Source organism: Chionomys nivalis, chromosome 2 (genome assembly GCF_950005125.1).
Source record: "Chionomys nivalis chromosome 2, mChiNiv1.1, whole genome shotgun sequence".
Lineage (NCBI taxonomy): Eukaryota > Metazoa > Chordata > Mammalia > Rodentia > Cricetidae > Chionomys > Chionomys nivalis.
The window spans coordinates 111,974,184-112,000,245 of NC_080087.1; the positions used below are offsets into that span (position 1 = coordinate 111,974,184).

General features: G+C 35.9%; 1 protein-coding gene across 14 annotated transcripts in view; it reads left to right on the plus strand.

Moving 5' to 3' along the window:
• Trip12 (thyroid hormone receptor interactor 12) overlaps nucleotides 1–26,062 on the plus strand; it is a 129,344-nt gene that overhangs the window by 79,370 nt on the left and 23,912 nt on the right. For 5 of the 14 annotated variants that reach the window (XM_057762053.1, XM_057762051.1, XM_057762059.1 and 2 more), the window contains 19 exons: nucleotides 75–236; nucleotides 2,045–2,113; nucleotides 2,201–2,366; nucleotides 4,758–4,875; nucleotides 4,966–5,125; nucleotides 6,807–6,960; nucleotides 8,062–8,290; nucleotides 8,576–8,694; nucleotides 12,629–12,836; nucleotides 15,818–15,918; nucleotides 16,076–16,250; nucleotides 17,400–17,541; nucleotides 18,760–18,951; nucleotides 20,466–20,617; nucleotides 22,538–22,710; nucleotides 23,071–23,144; nucleotides 23,762–23,961; nucleotides 24,531–24,658; nucleotides 25,242–25,393. In XM_057762053.1, the coding sequence (XP_057618036.1) occupies nucleotides 75–236; nucleotides 2,045–2,113; nucleotides 2,201–2,366; nucleotides 4,758–4,875; nucleotides 4,966–5,125; nucleotides 6,807–6,960; nucleotides 8,062–8,290; nucleotides 8,576–8,694; nucleotides 12,629–12,836; nucleotides 15,818–15,918; nucleotides 16,076–16,250; nucleotides 17,400–17,541; nucleotides 18,760–18,951; nucleotides 20,466–20,617; nucleotides 22,538–22,710; nucleotides 23,071–23,144; nucleotides 23,762–23,961; nucleotides 24,531–24,658; nucleotides 25,242–25,393 (2,874 nt within the window). The remainder of the gene's footprint in view (nucleotides 1–74; nucleotides 237–2,044; nucleotides 2,114–2,200; nucleotides 2,367–4,757; nucleotides 4,876–4,965; nucleotides 5,126–6,806; nucleotides 6,961–8,061; nucleotides 8,291–8,575; nucleotides 8,695–12,628; nucleotides 12,837–15,817; nucleotides 15,919–16,075; nucleotides 16,251–17,399; nucleotides 17,542–18,759; nucleotides 18,952–20,465; nucleotides 20,618–22,537; nucleotides 22,711–23,070; nucleotides 23,145–23,761; nucleotides 23,962–24,530; nucleotides 24,659–25,241; nucleotides 25,394–26,062) is intronic. The other 9 variants (XM_057762056.1, XM_057762060.1, XM_057762063.1 and 6 more) reach the window with 5 other exon arrangements.

Genomic DNA, 26,062 nt, shown 5'->3' on the forward strand with positions numbered 1-26,062 from the left:
TGATGTTCTAGACATTTATAATAGTTCTTTTTGTCAAAGGATAGTTTTCACTTTAACAGTTTTCTGTATTTTAGGGTGGCTTGGCAGACTGCTTGCTGTATCTAGAATTCTTCAGCATAAATGCCCAAAGAAATGCACTAGCGATTGCAGCCAATTGCTGCCAGAGTATCACACCTGATGAATTTCATTTTGTGGCAGATTCCCTACCATTACTTACCCAAAGGCTAACTCATCAGGTAAAGTATGAATCTGTTTCCTATGTTGTGAAAGTTTATTTTTTTGTTTTTTTCCCCCAAATTCTGTTTACAATTTTCTAATTGGATGTGTATAATTCAAAGTGTTCTGATCCATGTTTCTTTTTAAATGTATTATCTAGTAACATATTAGATTTTTTTGGGTAAGATTTTGGCAGATTTACCCCAATGATAAGCAATTTACAGGTTTAGTATCTTTATATTAGTATTAACTGATGACTTTGTTAGTGTATCAATTAAGATTTTCCTTTGTGAGATAAGAATTTAGTTTTAGAAAGATCCCCCTAAAAGGCGTTGGGAGCATGGGTCAAGACTGGAAGAGAGAAATGGGTTGTCCTGAAACAGAAATGGAAAGTATAGATTCTACCTGTTGGGATTGGAGGAGAGCAAAATAGGTATGTAAAAGGTAAAATATCAGAGTTTGAACAGTAGTATTCATACCAGATTTGAATAGGGGGATTGAGTTGCTACATCTGGAAGTCAGGGAGAAACTGTGTTTTCTTGTACCCATATTTTACAAATGCTATTGTTACCAGAGACACTTTTAAAGAAATCTCTTTGAATTTCTTAAAAATCTGCTTTCACAGATTATTTTAAACCCTGTGACAATTAGATGTACAGAATATACTTAAGGGATTACATAAGATGATGGGCTCATTTGTCGCCTACATTTCTATAATGATAATGATAGATTAGAGACATTAAGTTTTTTTCTTTTCTATAGGGGACAAGGGACAGTTTATAGTACAGTGTAGGCTAGCTCTGAACTTGAATCCTTTCAAGCCTATTATTATACATGCCTAGACAGCTTGCTTCTTATTTATTTATTTTTGGGATATGATCTTACTATATATCCCTCGCTAGCATAGAACTCACAGAGATCAGTTGCCTCTGCTCCCCCCACCCCAAATATTTTGATTAAGCTGTGTACTACCATGCCTGGCTTAATTTGTTTTATTTATTTATTTATTTATTTATTTACTTACTTACTTACTTACTTACTTACTTACTTATTTATTTATTTATTTATTTTCGAGACATGGTTTCTCCGTAGCTTTTTGGTTCCTTTCCTAGAACTAGCTCTGGCCTCGAACTCACAGAGATCCGCCTGCCTCTGCTTCCCGAGAGCTGGGATTAAAGGCGTGCGCCACCACCGCCCGGCCAATTTGTTTATTCTTAAAAGCATAGTTGAAACCGCGATAATTTAAAATATGTTCTGTAATTAATTGTGAAAATCAGTACTACCTAACATCCTTCATAAATGAGAACTAAGAATCAGAAATTTTAAATTAAGTCGACTATTACTTTATAGCTTTCTTTCTTTGGAATCTAGTAACAGGAAAGATTTGGGCTTTTGCAACTTTTTTGATTCCTATCTTTACAGAAGGAAGCCTAGTTGAAGTAAAGAAAATGTTGGTTTTGTTGTTATGAGGAGTATTACAGATATTTTCCCAAAAATTGCTTTATTTTTATAGCAATATAAAGTTTTTCTAATAGCCGAATTGTTTTGGATTATTTCTATAGTGAAAAAGTCAATGGTTATCAGTAACTTCATTCCTTAGTGCTTAGGGGATTGGATCTGCTGATGGTTACAAATTCCTGAATCTTCAAGTCTCAATACAAATGTTTGCACATACTTTTTAAATATTACCAACTACACTTTTTCTGGATTTTTCTTTTCAAAGCTTATATCTGATAAAGAGGTTACCTAGATTTGGGGCAAAGAACTAAGTGACTGGTGGGGCTAACATTTTATATTAATAAACTTTATTTTCCTTTGTGAAAATTAGGACAAAAAATCAGTAGAAAGCACTTGCCTTTGTTTTGCACGCCTAGTGGACAACTTTCAACACGAGGAGGTCAGTATCATCTTGGTAGTATATTTTTTTTAAATTGTAGAATTGCTAAATGACAGCATAATAATTTCTCTTCTTGTTTTCATGAAGAATTTACTGCAGCAGGTTGCTTCCAAAGATCTGCTAACAAATGTTCAACAACTGTTGGTAGTGACTCCACCAATTTTAAGTTCTGGGATGTTTATAATGGTGGTTCGCATGTTTTCTCTGATGTGTTCCAACTGCCCAACACTAGCCGTTCAGCTTATGAAACAAAGTAAGTGCTGTTTTATTATTGGTATTTTAAGCCATAAAAGAGTCTTTTTCTTCACTAACAAGTCAACCTAAGTCACAAAAGTAAGAAACCACAAATACCATTGGCTATTGAAGAAGAAAAATGGTGGGATAGGAAAGTAAGCTCAGTGATAGAGGCTTACCTAACTTAAATGAAGTCTGGGTGTTTGATATCCAGTAGTACTAAAGATCTTTTCTGGTTTTTTGAGAGAGTGTTTTTCTATGTAGCCCTGGTTAACCTAGAACTTGCTATGTAGAGTGGACTGGCCTTAAACTTCTAGAGATCCCTCCTGGTGCTGAGATTAAAAAGTGTATGCTGGTACACTTGGCTTGATCATGAGATTTTAATGTTATATTCTTTTTTTTTTTGGTTTTTTTTTTTTTTTGGTTTTTTCGAGACAGGGTTTCTCTGTGGTTTTGGAGCCTGTCCTGGAACTAGCCCTGTAGACCAGGCTGGTCTCGAACTCACAGAGATCCGCCTGCCTCTGCCTCCCGAGTGCTGGGATTAAAGGCGTGCGCCACCACGCCCGGCTTTAATGTTATATTCTTAAAACTCACCTTTGGGAATGACTCAAGATCATTGATGTTCATATTACACTAATTACTAATGTTCTGGTTTTAGTTTTCTAACTTTTATATTACTTTTAACAATAACTCAATTCTCTCAGCCCTTGTTTGATATTTCCAGTTAATTATCCGAGTGTAGAATGCTTTCTTCTCTCAGAAAGCTGGACCTTACTTTTACTGATCAGTATCTCCAGTTTTTACAAAGTTAACTAATTTTGTGTTTCTTAACCAGTGACAAATTGAGACAAGACCTCTTTCTTAGGCCTTGTCTTGTAAGTAAATGTCAGAAGGTGGTATGGTTTCAGAAAAAAATCTGTATCTTGATTCTTTGTTATAGTGTTAACTATTGGGACAACTTATCATGATTAATAATTTTATACTTGGAATTTTAAATTTCAAGGTTTGATCTTGAGGTTCAGTTTGGTGTTTTACTTAAAATACAGCTTTTGGCCCTACTGTTTCAGACTGTATAATATTTTGTCTTGGATAAACCTTGTTTCACTTTTCATTGCATTTCTTGTGAACTAATACATTGACGATAGACCTTGACAAAAAGACAGTGTGATTGAGGTGTGGGTAGTTGGACAGATTATTGTTTCTTCTGTGGTTTGTTTTCACAGTGCTCCCAACGTCAGCGAAATGGAGAAATGTTTAACTCCTTCACAAGTAGTTTTGTAACTTTACTTATTCTGAAGTCTCTTCAGACCTCTTTGAACAGTTAGAGAACAGCTTCTCACTAGTTACTGTTAGGTACAGTAGTCCAGCTTTAAATACCAGCCTGGGAAGTGCTTTCTTTGAACACACTAGATACTTTTCCTTTGGTGTCATATTGTTACCTCTTTGCATACCCAGGACATTTCCTTTATCTCATATGGACCACATTAGACAGTTTCCTTCCATAGTGATAAAAGGTAATTGTGGGCACGTTTACCTCTTTTTCAAGGGGTTATCTTAACTACTTTTCTGATATCTTTATAAAAAATATATAGCACAATTTCAAGGTCCTTTTGTGGTTCTATAGAATGAAGATTAAAAGCCTCCTGTAGGTCTAGGAAGCGGTCTGTCTTTGAATTCCGTTCTCATGCCCATTAGAGCATCCTTATAAAACCCTACACAGTGTACTAATATTACTCGAAAAACTTGGCAAAACTATACCTTTTCAAGATTGATAAAAGTAATAGTTGTATTTATGCATATTTACGTACAGATATATTTTCAGAAACATAGTACAACTAACAAAGACATGATTCTTCTTAGGTTTTAACTGATAGAGTGACTAAACCTTTGCACCTGAGTGATTATCATAAATTTTCCAGATACTGATGTTTTCTGGGAGTGGAAAACTGATATGGAGACTATTTTAATGATGTTTGTATTGAGTTAACATGTAAGTATAATGTAAGACAGGAAACATGAGCTCCAGGTATTTTACCTTATAGACCACATGCTTCCAGTATATTTGAAAGGAAGGTGGTAAGTATATGAGTATATCTGAGTGACAGCCTGTTGATAGAAAGTGTTGTGCTCCTTATCGTAGCAAAAGGATCCAATATGGTGGTATTTTGGGTAAGCTGAAGGATATGTACTCAGGATGGAAGTCCACAGAAAGACATGGTTAAAAGCCACAAACTTTCTTTTGCTATTCTTTTTACACATATAATTGGTTTATATTTTTGCCGTTTTCATATTCAGATCCTCTGTGAATAAACAGTTTTAATTTTTGCCCTACTCTAGGGAATGATTGTCTTTTAAATAAATTACTACATCTAGTTTAATAGGCTTATGTTATGTGTTGTTGGCTTAACAGACATTGCAGAAACACTTCACTTCCTTCTGTGTGGTGCCTCCAATGGAAGTTGTCAAGAGCAGATTGATCTTGTTCCACGAAGTCCTCAAGAACTGTATGAACTGACCTCTCTGATTTGGTAAAAATGGGGTTATTTTCCTTGAGAGTCTTAACACCTATAGTTGGCCCAGAAAGTTACTTATTAAAATAATTACACCTTTATTTCCAGTGAACTTATGCCATGTTTACCAAAAGAAGGCATTTTTGCAGTTGATACAATGCTAAAGAAGGGAAATGCGCAGAACACAGACGGTGCAATTTGGCAGTGGCGGGATGACCGAGGCCTCTGGCATCCCTATAACAGGATTGACAGCAGGATCATTGAGGTAGTAGTTTCATTGTACCATTTAAATATACCTATTTTTGTGGACAGTGGGTGTAGGGATGGAATGGGGAGGTGGTTGTGTGTTTAGTGTGCTCAGTTTTGAATTAACTTAAGATTCTCTCATTTTGTCTCCTGAGAAAGAAGGTCCTCATTCTGTTGAGGTCAGAAAACATGATGTTCTAGTCCTGCTTCTGCTGCTAACTACCTGCTTGGCTTGGAGCAAGTAATCTAAGTTCTTTATCCCATAGTTTTGTTTCCAAAAGGAAACACTGTTGGGTTAGACTATGTCTCAAAGCAGGTCTATTATTTCAACCCAGAAGAAATGTCCCAGTGTGTGCTTTTTATACTTAATGGGGAAAAACGGGAAAACAAGTTAAATACCTGCCTCAGGGTGAACATGAAAACTGTGATAAATAGACTAGTATGTAATTCAGTATTTGTGCAATAGATTTAATGACATAAATGTGAAAGCAGTGTTCAAAATGATGGAACTTTTTGTAACTTTGTATAAAAAGAAAGTGAATAATATGTTGGAGGAATATACTAAAATGTTAATGACAATTTCTGTGTGATTTATGTTCATCTGATATTTGCATTCACTGGAATAATCTTAAATTTCTCAGATGACAAAAAGACTTGAGGTAGAAAAGTGTTGCAGCACTCAAGAGGCATTTTTCATACTTAAATATAATTCTTCTAAATTTAATACAGCTTTTGAACTGCAACCCTCTTTATACCTCTTATAAAGGTGTAGTTTCCAGATACGTTCCTCCAGTCAGTTTCTAAAGTCTGGAGTTCTTATAAAGGAACTCAGAATTCAGAACCAACTTATGCTTTTATGAGTTAATTGTTGACCGGTCCTTTATATTACAACTGCTAGTGTTGTTAATTTCTAACTTTAAGTGCTTTTCTTTTTAGCATACTCCTGATAATCACATCTTCATTGTTTGTTTATTCTCTATTTCCAGATAGTTACTCGAGTCTGTCTAGGAGTCTCAGCTCAGACTGATCTTTGTATTAAGAGTAGTTTGTTTATTTGTTTTTAAAGTGATAGGTTATTACTATTTAGTCTAAGCTGTCTTTGAACCTGGAAATCTCCTGAGTGCTGGGATTCCATGCACACAACTGCCATATGTAGCATATTTTGCATCTTCTCTAGGGTGCCTGAAGTTAAATAATAGTCTCTTCTGTGTAGTGTTTGCATCGTGATTATTAATCTTAAGTTTTTAGTTGTGTTCCTTACAGTCTTAGAACTACATGTAAATGTGAGGTATTTTATTTACCTAAAGACAATTTTACAAGGTATTTGGCTTAAAGGAACATTTTAGGTTAGTAGAAATTGATTAGGTAAAAAATGTTTTCTGTCTTACCATTAAGAGTTGTAAGTATGTATGTAAAAGCTATTTCACAACACAGTACAATTTCTTTTGAAATACAAATGGTGTCTTCATGTCAATTATGCTATGTCACTTGGTATTTCATTTTATCTGACTTTTGCCTCAGAACTCACGGTTTGGTTTAATTTAAAATGATTTGTTAAACCAATGAGTTTTGTCAGCAGTACTAAAATTTCCACTTACTGTCAGTTTACTAGCCACATAAAATAGATACGTAAAGTAGCATGTGTAGAGGGTTAATGAATTTCTACATGTTTATATTCAAGGTTTCTCTCTCTTTGCTCTCAGGCAGCCCATCAGGTCGGTGAGGATGAGATAAGCTTGTCCACTCTGGGACGAGTTTATACTATTGATTTTAATTCTATGCAGCAAATCAATGAGGACACGGGAACAGCACGTGCCATTCAGAGAAAACCTAACCCCTTAGCCAATACTAACACTAGTAAGTATCCTTTGAGTTAAGTATTGATGCACTGTTGGGATTTATTTATTTCACATTGATTTTGAGTATGTTATGTGGGCATACATATTTTATAACATGCATGTGGAAGTCAGAGAGTAACTTGAAGGAGCTATTTCTCTTCTGCCATGTAGGTTCTAGTCTTTGGCCTTATTAAGCACCTTTACCTTCATGGTGGAACCTGTAATATTTTTTGTTTTTTTTTTCTCCCTCCCTCCCTCCCTCCCTCCCTCCCTCCCTCCCTCCCTCCCTCCCTCCCCTCCCCTCCCCTCCCCTCCCTCCTTAAGTCTAAGACTCCAGGCGTAATATTTTCTTTTTACATAGTTATGGTTTTATTGAGTATCCTTGGATGAGGGTAAGATTGTTGAATAATGGTGATGTATTTAATTAAAACCTGTGCCTCGGTTATATGAATAAGTCAGTATTGCTACATGTGCTATGTCTTTTCCACAATTTTTTTTTTTTTTTAAGTGATGGTAGAATGCAGGTGTTCACTTGATCTGACCCTACAACTGTCCATCAGAAAAGGTCTGGGCAGTAAATGCTGGAAACTTCAGAGGTTATACAGTCTGCCCCTGTTAATACTGTCGTAGTCTCAAAGCTATCGTATTATAAGACATAAACAAATGTACTTTACAGGCAAAGGGCAAGATGTGTAACCATAATTAGCCAAACCCTTGTTCATAGTCTTCATCAGTTTCATTCTCCTTTATACATATTCTTTGTGAACAAAATAGCAGAGTCACCTTGTTTTCCAGTTTTTTTTGATAACTTTTATCTGCATAATAACTTTGTTACTATATACTGTCCTGTGTTTATTTCACAACCTGTATTTTAGTAGGTTAGTATTGAAATTTTCCTAGTGTTTCTTAGACTATGTTTTAGTATAAAGAAGCATACTTAGTACAGTGATACTTTAGCTGGTCAGAATAGTCAGTACAGTAGTCTCTTAATGCTCAGAAAAGTTCCCCTAGTATTTCACAGAGTTGCTTGGCTGAATACTTGGTTTTTGCTGTGTTTCTATAGTAGTCAGTCACTTCAGGACTTGACTTTTTTATTTATTTATTTTTTAAAAAACATCAGGTGGATATTCAGAGTTAAAGAAGGATGATGCTCGAGCACAGCTAATGAAAGAAGATCCGGAACTGGCTAAGTCTTTCATTAAGACCTTATTTGGTGTTCTCTATGAAGTGTATAGCTCCTCAGCAGGACCTGCAGTCAGACATAAGTGCCTTAGAGCAATTCTTAGGATAATTTATTTTGCTGATGCTGAACTTCTGAAGGATGTTCTGAAAAATCATGCTGTTTCAAGGTGTGTTCATGAAAATACTAAAAATGTTTTAGATATTCAAATCTGAAGTAATTTTAGAAATTTCCAAATCATGGTACAGAAAAAAAAAATGAAGTAAAGTTTGTTTGGAATGTCTTGAATCACTTAATGTCTATTTTAATATAGTTTAAATTTAAAATCTAACTGAATTTAATAAAAATTATAATTGTTATAATAGAATGGAATTTTGTTCTTAAATTTTAAGTAGTATGGCCAGAAACAAAGACCAACTTCAGATTGTTTATACACAAATGTTTTATTTTTTAGTCACATTGCTTCCATGCTCTCAAGTCAAGATCTGAAGATAGTAGTTGGAGCACTTCAGATGGCAGAAATCTTAATGCAAAAGTTACCTGATATTTTCAGTGTTTACTTCAGAAGAGAAGGTAATGCTTTTTTCTTCTTTTTCCTTCCTCTTTTTTGCTGTGTGGTCCTGGATGCCCTGGAACTTGGTCTGTAGACCAGGTGGCCCTTAACTCAGAGATCTGTCTACTTTTGCCTCCTGAGTGCTGGAATTAAAGACATGCGCCACCACCACCTTTAATTTCATTGCCATTTTTGATAATAAGTTGATGAGTAGTTAGTCTAGATAGAGCTTGATGTGATGTGTTCAGTGTCTACAAGGAAAGTATTAGTTGTTCATATGGATGATTATGTGTTTAAGAACTCAAGCATAGAGTGTTTCATGTGTAATATGTTTATTGTGCTAAGTACATGAAGCTTGAGATTCACTGTCACTGATGACTGTAGTCATTCTCAGTGATCTTTCTACCCCCAATATGTGCTCACGTTTGGCAGCAGTCAGACTATATGTCAGTAATCTATAGTAATTCCTTGAATAAGGTTGCAGCGCATCATAACAGTAGATCAAACAGTTCAGCATTTACTTTATCTTTTATTGGGTTGAGAGTGTACATGACTGGTACTATAACAGGGCATCAGATTCTCTGTAACTGGATTTAACAGATAGTTGTGGGCTGTCATATGGATGCGGGGAATTGAACTCAGGTCTTCTGCAAAAGCAGCTAGTACACTTAACCACTGAGCCATCTCTCCAGCTCTTGATCACCTTTTCTGTTTTCCCTTTAATGGAAATGGATTTTTTTTCCCCCTCACATAATATATCCTAATTACTGTTTCCCTTCCCAGTTTCTTTCCACTCCCAGTCAGGATCCATGCTCTTTCTATCTCTCATTAGAAAGCAAATAGGCTTCTAAGGAATAACAATTAAATAAAATGAAATAAGATAAAGAAAAACTAATACATCAGAAGACAAAACAAACTGTAGAAACGAGCCCAACAAAAGTCATAAGAAACAGATATGTGTGTAGAGACCCACTGTTCATACATTTAAGAATCCCATAAAAACATTGAAGTGAAAGCCATAATATATACTCAAAGGATCTTTGGTGTTAAGAGAGAGAAGAAAAATGTACAAAACAAGAGTAAATAGGAAAAAAAAGGGGAGGAGTAAAAGGGGTAAAAGGAAGAACCTTGATGTGACATTGAGATGAGGAACTTCATTTATGCTGACCATCTTCTGCTGGACCAGCAGCATATCCTTAGGAGTAGTTTATTTCCTGAGTGAGACTCCCTTGGAGAATACCACATTTTCATTTGCAGGTGCTTATCAGTTGTATAGCTTCTGGATTAGAGGGTTAGGGATGGCAGCTTGTTTCCACTTCTTCAGCTCTGTGACTCCATGTGGTGTTGGACCAATGCTGACCTGTGCCAGCTGCCCCAGTCTCTGAGTTACATATGTTGTTTGGAGAGCCTTAATTCCTTTATGTTCTCCATTCCCTCTGGCTTTTAAATTATTTTCATCACCATATAAGTCCTGAGGGGGAAGGTTTGGATGGAGACATTTCATTCAGGCTGAGTGTTCCAGTGTCCCTTTGTCTGGCTGTGCATTTCTGTTTTTTGTTACCATGTGCTGCAGGAGGAAACTTTTTTGTTGTTGGTGTTGGTGTTTTTTGTTTGTTTGTTTTTGTTGTTTGTTTTTTTTGTGTTTTGTTTTGTTTTTGAGACAGAGTTTCTCTGTGTAGCCCTGACTCTCCTGGAATTCACTCTATAGACCAGGCTGGCTTCAGACTCAGAAATCTGCCTGCCTCTCTCTCCTAGGTGCTGGTTAAAGGTGTGTGCCACCACCAGCATAGGGGAAGCTTCCAAGGATGGCTGAGCAAGAAGGCATGGTCTGCTTGCCTGGCTAGAGTCAACACTTCTTATATTGGGGTTTTAGTCTTTTCCATGTTTTAAAATATTATAAATAGGCCAATATAGTAATAGGAACAAAGGAGGAAGAAGATTTAACCATTTAAAGTTATGTTTGTAAAGTGGTGTATACCTTAAATCCAAAAGAGGGATAGATCTCTTGACTTCCAGCCCAAGAGCTAACATAGTGAGACACCATCTCCAAGTAACTAGCTTTGTTCAACTAACAACATACTCAAAAAGAAAAAGCAAACAAAAAACAAACAAAAAAACAGAACAAAAACAGCAGTAGGTATTGATGTTAAAGATGTTAAAGACAAGCTGGGCGGTGGTGGCGCATGCCTTTTTAATCCCAGCACTCAGGAGGCAGAGGCAGGCGGATCTCCGTGAGTTCGAGGCCAGCCTGGTCTACAAGAGCTAGTTCCAGGACAGGAACCAAAAGCTACGGAGAAACCCTGTCTCGAAAAATCAAGAAAAAAAAAAAATGTTAAAGACAAAGCATTGTTTTTCCATTACCTGTCTGTAACAAGTCAGGTAGGTGTACGGGTACACATCTCATTTTTTGGTTTAGAAGTAAATGAGATCCTCCACTTGCCCACTTTCATCTCTATCCCATGCCAAGTGATTTTTGCTAAGCTTAGAGAATCTGCTGGACCATCATATTCTGTTTTCTATCCTCAAATATTTGTGGCGCATACATAATGGTGTGCATGGCTAGGTCATGCTACTCATAAAACACCAGAATAAACATTAACCTCTTCCTGAAGGTCTTATTTTCCTTCCAGATTGAGCTTGGTTCTTCTGCAGTGTACACTAGCTTGCTGTATTTGTTTTATGAGCTCATCATTACTTACTGGAATCCTTAAGAAATGTATCATTCCTAGTCATTTTTGCTTTTGTCCTGCCTGATAACTGTCCTCAGTATCTAGCATAGTCTAGCCTAATATATATATATATTGATTTTTCGAGACAGTGTTTCTCCGTAGGTTTTGGTTCCTGTCCTGGAACTAGCTCTTGTAGACCAGGCTGGCCTTGAACTCACAGAGATCCACCTGCCTCTGCCTCCCCGAGTGCTGGGATTAAAGGCGCGCGCCACCACCGCCCGGCCCTAAATAGCAAGTGCCTGAAGTATAAATCATCCGCCCCTCCCCGCTTCTTTTCTTAAAGAATCCAAAGGAAGCCAGGTATGGTAGTGTCCATCTATATTCCCAGCCCTCAGGAGACAGAGATGGGTGAATATCTGTTAGAGGCCAGCCTGGTCTACATAGAAAATTCTAGGAAGCTAGAGATATATGGATCTCAACAAACAACAGCAAACAAAAAAACCCTAAACAACATAAAACAAAAAGAATCTAATGGAAGATTAGGACCCCTGAAAAATGTCTGTGCAATCATATATAATTTCATCCACAGAATTTTGTATATTTGACACAGGCTTTCTTAGATATCTGTGACTGTGTATCTCCTATCACAATAAGAACTCTTCAGTTCTCCTTTCTCTGACAATGTGGCGGCTACTACCTTTCAGTCAGTAGCCCTTTTATAGATAGCAGTATTTTTACAGTGTTTCCCTCATAGCCTTTGAAGCTAATTGACTACTTATGTCTCTTCCCTTTGCGGTTATCATACTGTGATGTGTGCTGTGTTTCTTAGATTTACTATTGTTTATAAAATGGATATTTTCTACTTTTTGTATAACTTTTATATGATTTTTGGTTTGAAGATTAGAATACATTCAATAAAAATACCTTTGCATTTTATTTATTTTTAAAAGATTTATTTATTATATAAGTAAATAGTGTTCTATCTGCATATATGCCTGCATGCCAGAAGAGGGTTTCAGATCTCATTATTAGTTGGTTGTGAGCCACCATATATGACCTAGGAATTGAACCCAGGACCTCTGGAAGAGGAGCCAGTGCTCTGAACCTCTGAGCCATCTATCCAGCCCCTGAATTTTACTCTTTCTGATTGGAGTTGATATGAAAACTTCTTTTCCTGGCTTTATTTCTAGTTTATTAGGCTTAACATTTAGGGATTTCATAGTGGTGGGGATTATTCTTAACTCCTGATTAAACTGACCTCTCTTTCTTTTTGTTGTGTTTGAAGGTGTCATGCATCAAGTAAAGCATTTAGCAGAATCTGAGTCTTTGTTGACAAGTCCACCAAAAGCGTGTACAAATGGTTCAGGATCCCTGGGGTCCACAACACCAGCCAGCAGTGGGACAGCCACGGCTGCAACCAATGCGTCTGCTGATCTTGGGTCACCCAGCTTGCAGCATAGCAGAGATGATTCACTGGACCTGAGCCCTCAAGGGTGAGTTTTGTTGTGAATTTTTAAAGTACTTTGCCTTTATCTGCGTTTATGTCCTAGACTCCTACTTGAGAATAAAATACCCGAGAGTGGACTTTTTTGTGGTAGTGTGAATTGATTCTGTAGCCTCAGCAATTGACCTCTACCACAGAAGTATTTCCTCAGCTCTTCTGCCATTTGGAGTGGAAAGAAAATAACTTTAGGGAAGCTGCTTTACTGGTCCCCGTTTTGTAGTTACATGAGATGAGCATATAATTCACATTGGCACACAAATTAAAATGAAGTGCAGACATACTAGGTTTGTTTACACATATCACAGAGTATTTTAGCCTTTGTTTTCTGATTCCATAATTTTGTAATTACTTTGTATTACTGCAGATCTGCCTTTGTGATATAAAGATGTTGATGCAGTGAAAAATATAAAATTAGAGACTATAGGCAAGGTAGCCAAACCTGACTTCTCATTTGCTTTAATTCCCAAGCACATGGTTATATCTTAAAGGTAAATAAATGGTAGTTCTTAAACTCATTTATGCCTGTTCTGCTGTACTATGTAGGATATTGGGAAACTTTTATATTTTTTTTAATTGTTGTTGCATTAGAAGATCATACATTTAAGAGGTCTTATTTTATTTTGGAAATTGGAATATTGCCATGAGTTGTATATGATAAGCCATATTCAGTTCTGAAATTTAAATTGTACTCAGCATAATCAATAAGTGTTTTTCCTTTTGCTATAAAATACATCTTAAATTTTTTTTACGAAAACTTTTATCATTTTTATTACATATTTAGGGGTGTTTTTGCCTACATGGATGGTTCTGTATCATGTTCATGCAGTTCCCTTGCAGGCCAAAAGAAGACACCCAACCTTCTGGGACTAGACTTACAAGATGGTAGTGAGTTAGTTGCTTTGTAGGTGCTGGGAATTGAACTCATGTGGCTGCTAGGAAATCAGAGCTAGCTCCTGTAATATATATCTGGTAAAATATTCTCACTGGGATCCTAAATTTAAATCTTGTATACCTTAAAGAACCTGTGTTGGGTCAGATGCTTGAAGGAAGAGTTACTTTGCTGCCACCTTGTGGCAGTTACGTCCTTTAGCTTAAGTAAAAATTCTAGTTGGGACTGTTTGCTAATCCAGGAAAGTGGGTGAGTTTATGCTTTTCATTGTTAATTGGGCAAGTTTGTGAAAATTAGGCTTTGAGCCTGTTGGACTTTCTACCTTCCCATCTGTGATGCTGTTGTGCTTTTCTCCCATTTACCCTTCTACCTTATTGTTCCTCCATCTCAGCACTTCTATACTTTGGTCTTTCAGTAACCGGATATTATTACAGGGCTTTACTATAAAATGTTTATTTGATGCCTGAGGTATCTATAACTGCTCCATCACAGGATTCTGTGAGATAATGCAGACAGATGTAATCTTTCTTTTGCATGGGGGTGATGGAGATAGGGTTTCTTTGTGTCCTGGAACTAAAATAATCTTCTGATATTATATTAATTAACAACTGTTTATAATAGTTTGATAATAATATAATATTTCTAAGCCAGTTTCAATAAGGAAGTAGTTGTTTATTATGCAATCTAATTTTTTATTATTCCAAAGAAAGCCTTTCTTTTAAAATATTTTGTCTTAAGTTGTTCCTTGTTCCAAGTTTTTAAATCTTGATATGTAGCACTAACTCTCATCAAGAACTCACTGTGTAGAACAGGCCTTACAGACAGTCCTCATGCTTTTGTTATGTATGTGCACCTTAGTGTATGTTTGTGCACCATAAATGTGTAGGTACCTTCAGAGGCTAGAAGCCCAGAGCCCAGAAATAAGGTTGTGATCCTCCTTGTAGGTGCTGCTAATTCCTGGAGAGAAACAGATGCTTTTAACTGTCAAATCATGTCTTCAGCCCTTCAAGTGAAATGTTCATTTTTCATTTACAAGTTGTTATAGCATATTTCTTCCTGAAAATTTATTTTTTTGGTTGTGTATTTGAATATATTAAGTATACCTATTTCATAGAACTACCAGACTCTGGGAGTCTTCATTTACATTATTTAAATGTTTTTTGAGCTACAGAGCAACACAGCTAGAACAATTTGCTTAAGTTTTAAAAGCATATTTATTTGTGTGTTTGTGTTCCCTGGTGCCAGTGTTGGCAGTCAGAGAACAATTTGCACCAGTTGGTTCATTTGTTCTATCATACTCAGGTTGTCTGGCTTGATGGCAAGTACCTTTACTTATTTAGCTATCTTGCTGTCCCCTAGAATGTTCATTTATCTGCTCATTCTTTTGTATTTTTGTTATTAAATAATTTCAGAAATAATTTTTAATGTCAAGAGCAGGAGGTTGCAAGGTATGGTGTAGTGTATTATAGTGTTGTTTAGAATAAAGTCTTTGGGCAGATGAAGTGAAGCCCTCCCTTCTCTCAGAGCCAAAGGTGAGGGAAGAGAATCATGGATTTGAGGTCCAGTCTAAGGTAATGTGGAAGTGCTATCTCAACAATCAAAACATGATAAAAGAAATGCTGTAGACAATTCAATTAATATTGGTTCTAGTTCCAAATAGGTTGTTCACATTATCACTTACTAGACTTACAGTTTAAAGACAATTATGGAAATCATTATGAATATATTTATGTTGTTATTGCCTTCGTTATGCCTTTTGGATATGATACTGTAAGTAGTTAGTATGAACATTAAGCCCCATGTGTTGCAAGTTAGGTTAGGGAAGAAATATACTTATTTGATTTTATTTATTTTTTTGTCAATCATTCTTTGTATTTTTATTTAAATACATTACATTTTACAAAATTGTATATGAAGAAAACTAAGCCTTTAGTTTTTATTTTTTAGCAGCAATTTTCTGTCTCCATACATCCTTTCGAATATGACTGTTTACATTTTTATTCATGTTACTGCCTCTAGTATCTTAGCTGGGTTCTTCCATGGTAATTACTAACCTCATCTATTGTTTTTCCGTACAACAGTCGATTAAGTGATGTTCTCAAGAGAAAACGACTGCCAAAACGAGGGCCAAGAAGGCCAAAGTATTCACCTCCAAGAGATGATGACAAAGTAGACAATCAAGGTGAGTCCTTTGTTGAATTAATAGGTAAATGGAGGAGAAGGTGGTAAGGTTGCTCATGATTTATTTGGTGCTCTTAATTCCTATGTCTGTGAATATTTTGTTGATTTTTCCTCAGTTTTGTTGAAATGATTTGAATGTAATTCTTTTCTCTTTATAGCTAAAAGCCCTACCACTACTCAGTCACCTAAATCTTCCTTCCTGGCAAGCTTGAATCCAAAAACGTGGGGAAGATTAAGTGCACAGTCCAACAGCAACAACATCGAGCCAGCACGAACTGCAGGAGTTAGTGGTCTTGCCAGGGCAGCCTCAAAAGACACCATATCCAATAATAGGTAAAGTTTGTGCTGGGATTGGGGGTGGGAGTTCTTCATCTGAAAGGTCTCAGTATGATTGTATTGAGCACATTCATTACATGGAGATGATACATGGGCTTGGTTCAGTTTGTTCTCAACTTAGATAAGGTAGATACTTATGAGAATATATGTATGTAGTTCAGGACTTGCCTATGGTTTCAGCATAAAAACCATAGCAGTAATATATCTATTTGACAGCTCTGGTTAGTTTTCTTCTATGTGAAACCTTTTATTGAATTATGCTTGCATTTTCTGTTTATACATTTTAATGGAATTTTTCTACATACTTAATGGAATTTGAAGATTTGTAGGGGAGAACAGCTGCTTTTTAAAAAATGTACTTGGCTCCATGTCAGATACTAATTTCTTTCCAGCGTGTGGGTCATATGGCAATGCCTTTCTTGGGAAGGCACTCGATGTAGAGTACCTGTGTAGACTACTTCCTCTATAAATAAGACATTTTCCCAGTAATATTTTATTTTAAAGATAACTTTTAATTTGATTGTTTGAGTTGGCTGCTGATTTTCTAAATTAGTTATGGGGAATAATAAACAAATGTATTTTTAAAGTTTATAATTTCAACAGCCTGGTCACATCCTTCTGGTATGCCTTAACTTCACCTCACCTCTTTAGGGAACAGTGATGAACAGTGTAGATATATTTTTTCCTTTTGTCAATTATTTTGTAAATTTGTATTCGGGTATGAACACTTTCTATTAGAACATCTTGTTACTGTTCATGTGATGCCCTGAAATATATTCTACATACCTAAGCAATTCTATAGATACATCTTAGCTTGTTTTCAGAACGAACCTATATTTGCTTAATCTGAATTATAGTAATGATCATAGGCCAGTGTTTTAAGTGAGCTGTTAATTGTTTTTAATAAAAGCTGTAATTTTATTTTCTTTATGTCTATATATATATGTGTATCTAACTAAGTACTTGTGGAAGTCAGTAAACAACTTGCAGAAGTTGGTTCTGTCCACCATCCTGGGTATTGAACTCAGGTCATTTTGGGAAGCACCTTAACCTGCTGAAATATCTTACAGGTCCCTAATCTGACTTTCAGTGTAGATTTTTTTTACCTACATGGAAACATTAATATCTCTTTTTTTCTCCTTGTAGAGAAAAAATTAAAGGTTGGATTAAGGAGCAGGCACATAAATTTGTTGAGCGTTACTTTAGTTCAGAGAATATGGATGGAAGCAACCCTGCCTTGAATGTACTTCAGAGACTTTGTGCTGCAACTGAACAACTCAACCTCCAGGTACTGTGTGTGCATCTTGTTTGCCGGTGGATGATTTCGTGGGATTTGTAGAAACATTCATTGGTTTCTACAACTAATTTCTTTTGCTCCGTGTCCCTTGACTTGCCATTGCTTTTCATTCTTTGCGCTCTCTAGTTCTTGACAAATGACAAAATTTCAGGAGGCTTCTTAAGAATGTCCTTTCTAAATCCTCATAACTGTCTCAACCTGCAGACTCAGCATTTACTTGGAAAGGCGTGAGATTTTGTCATGACCATTTCATTGACTCTTTGTAAATGTACCTTTTCTAATTTCTGTTCTTGTTTTCTAAGCTATTTTATAAATATTTTAAGTTTACTAACTAAAACCACATCACATTTCATCATTTTAATCTGGCTTTCAAAATGAACATTACTCTAATTTGAAAAAGTTATTAAAATATTAATTGTACAAAGTTACGGTCTTCACTATGACATATTTATACATGTATATTATGTACTTTGATTGTATTCAAATTTCCCTCCCAATACCCTCTCTTGTTCCCCCTCTCTTCTGGTTCTCAAGTAGCCATTGTTCCACTTCTATGTTTATTTTTGTTCTTAAATATATTCTTCATAGTTAGAGATAGCATGTCATATTTTGTTGAGCATAATGATCCATCCACTTAATGACACAATTTTTTTCTGTTAGCCCCTTTATTTTGAGTTTGTATTACTATATTATTTTTTAATCCCTACATAGAAAATGCATTAGTTAAATGGAATACCTGTTTTTCATCATGAAATCTTTTTCTGTGGTGTTCCCTGAGCCTTGTAAGGATTGATAATAGATGTTCTGCTTTGGGATGAATGGTTAAAAGAAATTTTTCTCAGCACTTTTACCAGTTATGACTACATATTATTGTCTGTTACAAACAACATTCTCTGACCAAGACTGGGACCAACACTAATCTGATTATTTATAAGATGTTTTGACTCTGGCCCTTTAGCAAAACAACAGGAGGGCTTTTGACCTCCACTGAAATGAATTCCCTCATGTGCAGTGGGCTTCAAATCTTAAGTAGAGAATTTGCCAAGTAATCTTCGAACCACTTTGCTCCAGTGGGCTCATCTTACCTGGAAGGTTGTATTACAGCTCATATAGTTCATAGCTGGCCCATGTAAATATATTTTGATTAACTTTTGGGGAAATATGAATTGTACTGTTTAAATCAGTATAGAATTCTCTTCACTGTTTCAGGTGGACGGTGGAGCTGAGTGCCTTGTAGAAATCCGTAGCATAGTCTCCGAATCAGATGTTTCATCATTTGAAATCCAACATAGTGGATTTGTGAAACAACTGTTATTCTACTTGACATCTAAAAGTGAAAAGGATGCTGTCAGCAGAGAGATCCGATTAAAGCGATTCCTACATGTATTTTTTTCTTCTCCAGTAAGTTAATAACCGTCACATCTTAATAGAGTCGGTGCTAGCAAGTGCGTATATTTGTGTCCCAATAAGAGTATGCTGTGTGTTGCCTATTTAGTTAGATTCCTTTGACATGTATTTATTGACAAGGTTTTATTATAGATGAGCCTGGCCTGGAATTCAGAGATCTGATTGCCTCTGCCTCCCTGGTGCTGGGGTTAAAGGTATGAGTTACCATGCCTGACTTCTTTAAATTTTTATGTGTCATAAAATAGATAGTAAAATGCAACCAGACATGAAGCCCATGATTGAGATCCCAACACTTGGAGGGCAAGGCAGGGCTGATCATCCTCAGTTATGTGAGTTTTAGACTAGTCTGGGCAGAAAAAACAAAACAAAGCAACAAAAAGCCATCCTTCTTCCAACCACTAGTGACGTGAAGCCCACATCAACTTCGTCAAGTATTTTTCTTTCCTCCCTCCCACAAGGTAAATCATTAGTAGTAGTTTTATATTCTAATATTTATTACTATTTGTTGAGGCTATTGTTTTTTCCATAAAAGATGCTTAACAACTATATATTATAGGTTACAAGGACAGGGTCTGGGTTTGTAGGCTTGTTCCCACCTTTTCTTTTTGCCCTTAGTAGGTGAGAACAGAGCTAACAACTCTCACATACTCTTGATTAGACCTCCTGTTACAACTGCTTTAGAGTCATAACTCAAGAAGTGGCTTTTTTTTTTTGTATGATGAGCTTAATGATTACTGTTTATTTGTTTAACCATGCCCCTTTTAAGTGTTCATAGGCATTTTGGAACACTGTCTAAAGTCAGAAATGGTATTGTTAGATACTAATTTTGTTGTATTATTTTAAATCTTATTTTTCACATGCATGTGGGTGCAAGTGTGGGATATTCCAAGTGTTTTATATCTTGCTTAAGATTATGTGTATGGGGGCTGAAGAGATGACTCAGTGGTTAAAACCACTGCCACTTTTCCAAAAGGACTCAGGTTCAATTCCCAGCACCCACATGGCAGCCTAGAACTGCTGCCTATAACTTTAGGTCCAGGGATCCAGTGCCCTTACACAGACGTACATATAGACAGGCAAAACACTAATCAGTGCACATAAAATAAAAAGAACTAACTAACTTATTTGGAAACATTGTCCTAATGAAGTCTATTATAAAAGAAAGAAAATTGATAGATAAATCTCCATTTGTGAAACTTCTTATTAAAATGTTTTTGCTAGGGGCTGGGGAGATGGCTCAGTGCTTAAGAACACTGACTGCTCTTCCAGAGAACCCAGTTTCAATTCCAAGCACCCACATGGTGGCTCATAACCATCTATAACTCCAGTTTCCGAGGATTTGATGAACTCCTAGGGCACCAGGCAGGCATGCATGTGACATCCAAGAATACATAAAGGCAAAATATTCATATACATCTAATATATAAATAAATATTTAAAAATATCTTTGCTATGGAGTGTTGACTTTTCAAAAGGTTTGTTTAATATTTGTTTATTTGTAACTCTAGCTTCCTGGAGAAGAGCCCATTGGAAGAGTAGAACCAGTCGGCCATGCGCCTTTGTTGGCACTAGTTCATAAGATGAACAACTGCCTCAGCCAAATGGAGCAATTTCCAGTCAAAGTGCACGATTTCCCTAGTGGAAATGGGGCTGGAGGCAGGTAAGGACCATTGCCTGGGTATGGCCACTTTCTACCAGAATTGTTGAAGGAAACCATGGTGAGAGGTCTGGTAAACTCTTGGTAAGATCATGTTTTGTTTTGTTTTTTCTTAAAGACAGGAATTCTCTGTGTAGTCTGGCCTGTCCTAGAACTCCATATACCAGGCTAGACTGAAATTCAAAGATCTACCTGTCTCTGTCTCCCAAGTGCTGGGATTAGGCATGTGACACTACTTTTAGCTCGCACTGTGTATTTTGACAACTAATATTTCTAACATAAGTAAATCAGTGACTGGATTGAAAATATTTGAAACACATTTTTAGTTTCTCTACATTAATAAGTTTTACTATGAATGCTTCTCCAACTATTTTTTCATTTATTTTTATTTTCTAGATGAGGTTTTTCTGTGTAACAGCTCTGGCTGTCCTGGAACTCACTTTGTAGACAGGGCTGGCCTCAAACTCACAGATACCTGCCTATCTGTCTCTCTAGTGCTGGAATTAAAAGCATGTACCGCCACTGCCCGGTCTCAAATAATTTTTTTGTATGTGGGCAACAAAACATTCTGAGACTTTATGTGATAAGTGGTTATAACTATATAACTATAATGGGTTTTACTATGTAAGCGATCATATTGTAGTTTGACTTTCAATAAAATTTTTGTCTTATTCTTACTGGTTTTAAGTACTTAAAAGTTGTTATAGAAAGATAAAATTGTGTTAGGCAATTCTATAAGCTTCATTGAAAAAGTTATTTTTATTTTAAAATCCATGTTTTTATGTTTTTTAAAACATTTTTAAAAATTTGAATCAAAACAGTATCTGTAGTCAATGTAGATGCTATCGATAGTGTGGCTGAAGTTGTTTTCTGTCTAATGTGCTATAGCACTATACTATCTTGGAATAGTTTTATGAAACAAAGGGATATCACAAAATATAGTGGCATACCTGTGATCTCAATCAAAAACCAAGGAGGGTAGGATCCTATTTTTTTCCTTTAGATTTCTCTTATAAATAAAAGCAAAATAATACAAAATTTAAAACTAACCTTCAGTTTACTTTGCTACATTCTTTTAAATGAATAGCCACAAAGTGTAGGCAGAAAAGCATCTTAGAATTTAGAACTAACCTGGGCTATTTGAGTCTCAAACATAGACCAGAATAAAAAAGCCATGAGACTTTCCACTTGTCTGCGTTTATATGAACTATGCTTGCTTAATTGCATGCTTCATGGAGTCGTATAATTAGCCACATTTAAGTTTGACTATATTTGACTCTTGTCAGAACTTAGAAAGAAAACAGTTATCAACTGACGTAACCGTTCATTTAAAAGTATGTAGCAATGTAAATTTGAAGGTTGGCTTTTTTTTTTATTTTTGTTATTTCATTTTTTTATTTTTATTTATTATTATTATTTTTTTTTTTTTAAACTTTTTCGAGACAGGGTTTCTCTGTGGTTTTGGAGCCTGTCCTGGAACTAGCTCTTGTAGACCAGGCTGGTCTCGAACTCACAGAGATCCACCTGCCTCTGCCTCCCGAGTGCTGGGATTAAAGGCGTGTGCCACCACCGCCCGGCTACATGTTTTATTTTTATAAGTGAAGTTGAAAGTAGAAGCAAAAAAATAGAGGATTCTTCCTCCCTTGCTTTTTGAATAGAATTAAGTAGGGAAGGACAAATTCCTGCGGAAGTGAGTTCAAATAGTTGGAGTTCTTATTCCACCTGAATAACCCAATAGGCATGGCATTTCATTGAAGCTAGTATTTATGACATCATTGATCATATGAATTTACGGTGGCCAGAGATCATGTTCATTCCATGCTAAATGCTTTGTACTATAAAAAAGGATTTTTGTGTGTTTTTAGTTAAGCTAATGTTGACTGAAAATAATAGAATAACCTTTTTTTCTCAAATTATCTTGAGCTTTTCTCTCAACAGAGGATCACAAGCTTTAAAGTTTTTCAACACACATCAGTTAAAATGTCAATTACAAAGACACCCAGACTGTGCAAATGTGAAGCAGTGGAAAGGCGGACCTGTCAAGATCGATCCTCTGGCTCTGGTGCAAGCTATTGAAAGATACCTTGTGGTTAGAGGTATTTCACGTCTATGTCCTTTACTTGTGTGGTTATGAAATTAGCATTAAAGGGTATATTGCTTTTCCTGATAAACCTTAGGCAGTAGGAATTTCTGTTCCTACCAGAAGTAAATAGGCCTATGTTGAACTTGCTTAATAGACAGAGCATTTTGTGTTTCAGAATTTGTAATTCTCAGAATGCTTTCTGATAAGAACCAGAATTCTTTCTGATAGATCAGAATGTAATATCTACTTTTTAAAGAAAATATCATTATAACCAGTGTATATAGTCTTTTATCTGACACCTAAAATTCCTAGTTAACTATGTTTTTGGCCTAATTTTTTTTGTTTGTTTGCTTGGTTTTGTTTTGTTGCTTAGGGTATGGAAGAGTAAGAGAAGATGATGAAGACAGTGATGATGATGGATCAGATGAGGAAATAGATGAGTCGCTGGTAGGTACTTTTTATGTCATATTGTAGTTACATCATGCTGTATCTGTGATTTAAATTTCCTGGGTTCAAATAGCCCCTCACCAATCGTTGGAAAAAAAATCACAGAAATGAATAATTGTTTTAGTAATTAATAGTTTATTTTAGTGTTATTTATGTAATAATTTTTTTATTTATAAGTTTCTTATTGTATCTGCTTATAAATTAATGGTGTATGTAGAGGGAAAAATTGACCACTTCCTAGAGGGAATTCAAAATCTGAAATCAATTAGATATTACATGTGCAAAATCGACATTTGCTTGTATGTGGTAGGTTGTAGAAAAAAATGGAAGTTATTAATTGTACTAATATTCAGTTGTCTTCAAATACTGTGCATGCAAAATATGAATTGTCTAGACTTGGGTTCCATCCCTGTGCATATGCAAGTATCCTCATTCTTGAAACAAAAAGTTCGGTCTCTGATCACTTCTGTCTTAAAGCATTTTAGGTGAGTGACAATCAGAATATACGGACTTCAGGAGGATCTGTAGTCTCACACATCCACCACAGGTCTTGGTTTCTTTCTAATGTATAGATGCCAGTACTTGGACTTATCTGGACCTTTCTTTGTTTTATTCAGGCTGCTCAGTTTTTAAATTCAGGAAATGTAAGGCACAGGCTACAGTTTTATATTGGAGAACATTTACTACCATATAACATGACGGTGTATCAGGCTGTGCGGCAGTTCAGTGTACAGGCTGAAGATGAAAGGGAATCTACTGATGATGAGAGCAATCCTCTGGGAAGAGCTGGTATTTGGACAAAGACTCATACAATATGGTAAGTCTGAACTGGTTTCTCTTGGTGCTTTGTGATCTTTGGTTTAGAATTCATATTAAATTCATGGCCCAATTCTGTGACTAGAGGGAGAACCTAAATCCTGCATTTGAACTATGAAAAAGCCTTTTAAATATTTATTATGCATAGATGTATATGAACATTACTTCTTCATTCTATCTACTAGAAAGCATGTTTATAGGTAGTAAGCTGCTTTTTGATTAGTTTAGGTCTTTTAATGGAGTCAAAATGGTGTGGTATTACATTATAAGTATTATAATAAGTTTGAAGCTCTGAGTTCTGTGGCATTTGGATGCAGCTTCCTATGCTGCCTTTAAAGTTTCTGCCACTTACAGAAAAGAATCATTTCCCAAAGTAAAGTGTTCCTGGGAAGACTGACTTACTATTTTGTTTTAGGAACACAAACGCTTGGTAACTCTGAAGCCAAATAGGGAGAAAGAGGGCAGATTTCAGAGAACTCTTAGAAATTCTGTGACTTAGACATTATCATTGCTGAATAATTTGCACATTAAAAATCTACATTTGACTTTCATACTATCATATCTCCTTAGGTACAAACCCGTGAGAGAGGATGAAGAAAATAGTAAAGATTGTGTTGGTGGTAAAAGGGGAAGAGCCCAAACAGCTCCAACAAAAACTTCCCCCAGAAATGCAAAGAAGCATGATGAGTTATGGCATGGTAAGGTGACATCATACTGAGAGAAGCAGGGCCCTGGCCTCTCTGCATTCCTGCTAGAAATAAAACTGATTCAGAGCTCCAGAAAGCTTTGGGAATAATTAAATAAATTACTATAGTGTAGATTTAACTTTTACTTAAATCTTTGACTTTAATGTCTAGTAAGCTAGAATTAAGTATCTATAAAATTAAAACTGAAAATCATGATATTCTTCTAATATTTTAAGAATTCATGATTTCTTGAAGGCCTAAATTGCATTAATACTAAAGACTGCTGAAGACTTTGTCTAATCACCAACAGATTGGCCCTTAATCTCATAGGACTGCAACAGGGTGTCTTTACACACAGGAAGGGAATGCAAAAGGGGTTATTTTTCTATTGTTGTTTCTGTATGTATGTTCAGGGGAACTTGAAATTTTATGTACCTATGTGTTACAGTGCACAAGGTTAAAAGGGAAGAAATGTCTGATAACATTGATATACCAAGAAGTTAAACATGACACAGTTTCAGATGGTAATGGTAACTTTGAGTCTGTAGTTGAGCTATTGTTGCTTTGATTAAAACTGAAACTTTCTATCATTTAGATGGAGTGTGCCCATCAGTAGCAAATCCTTTAGAAGTTTACCTCATTCCCACACCACCTGAAAATATTACCTTTGAAGACCCATCCTTAGATGTGATCCTTCTTTTAAGAGTTTTACACGCCATCAGTCGATACTGGTATTACTTGTATGATGTGAGTGTTGTCTCTTCATGAAATCCTGTGTCATCTTAACAGTTTTCTGTTTAGTAAATGAGTGCTTTATTACAGTTGAAATAGAAACAGTGATTCACTAAATGTATACAATGAACTCATTTGTTGAACGTAATATTCTTGGAATAAGTCTTTATTTATTTGCTTGTTTGTTTGTCTATTAATTAATTAATTAACTAATTAATTAATTAGGGAATAGCCAAATATTTTGTCCTAGTTAGGATTTCTATTGCTGTGATGAAATACTGTGACCAAAAGCAAGTTAGGGTGAAAAGGGCTTGTTTATTTGGCTTACACATCACTGTTTATCATTGAAAGAAATCCATACAGGAACTCAAGTAAGGCAGGAACCTGGAGGCGGCAGCAGCTGGTACAGAGGCCATTTAAGAGTGTTGTTTACTTGACTGGTTTGTTCCTTGTGGAAGGTTGCTCGGCCTGCTGTTTCATAGCACCCAGGACCACCAGTGTGGTGATGGCCAAACCCCTAATGAACTGTGCTCCCCACAACAATCACTAACTAAGAAGTATCCTTCAGCCTTCCCTGTAGCTCAGTTTATAGATGCATTTTCTCAGTTGAGCTCCTTCCTCTCAGATAAGTATAGCTTACATCAATCAACTTGACATAAAGCTAGCCAGCACAACTAATTCCCT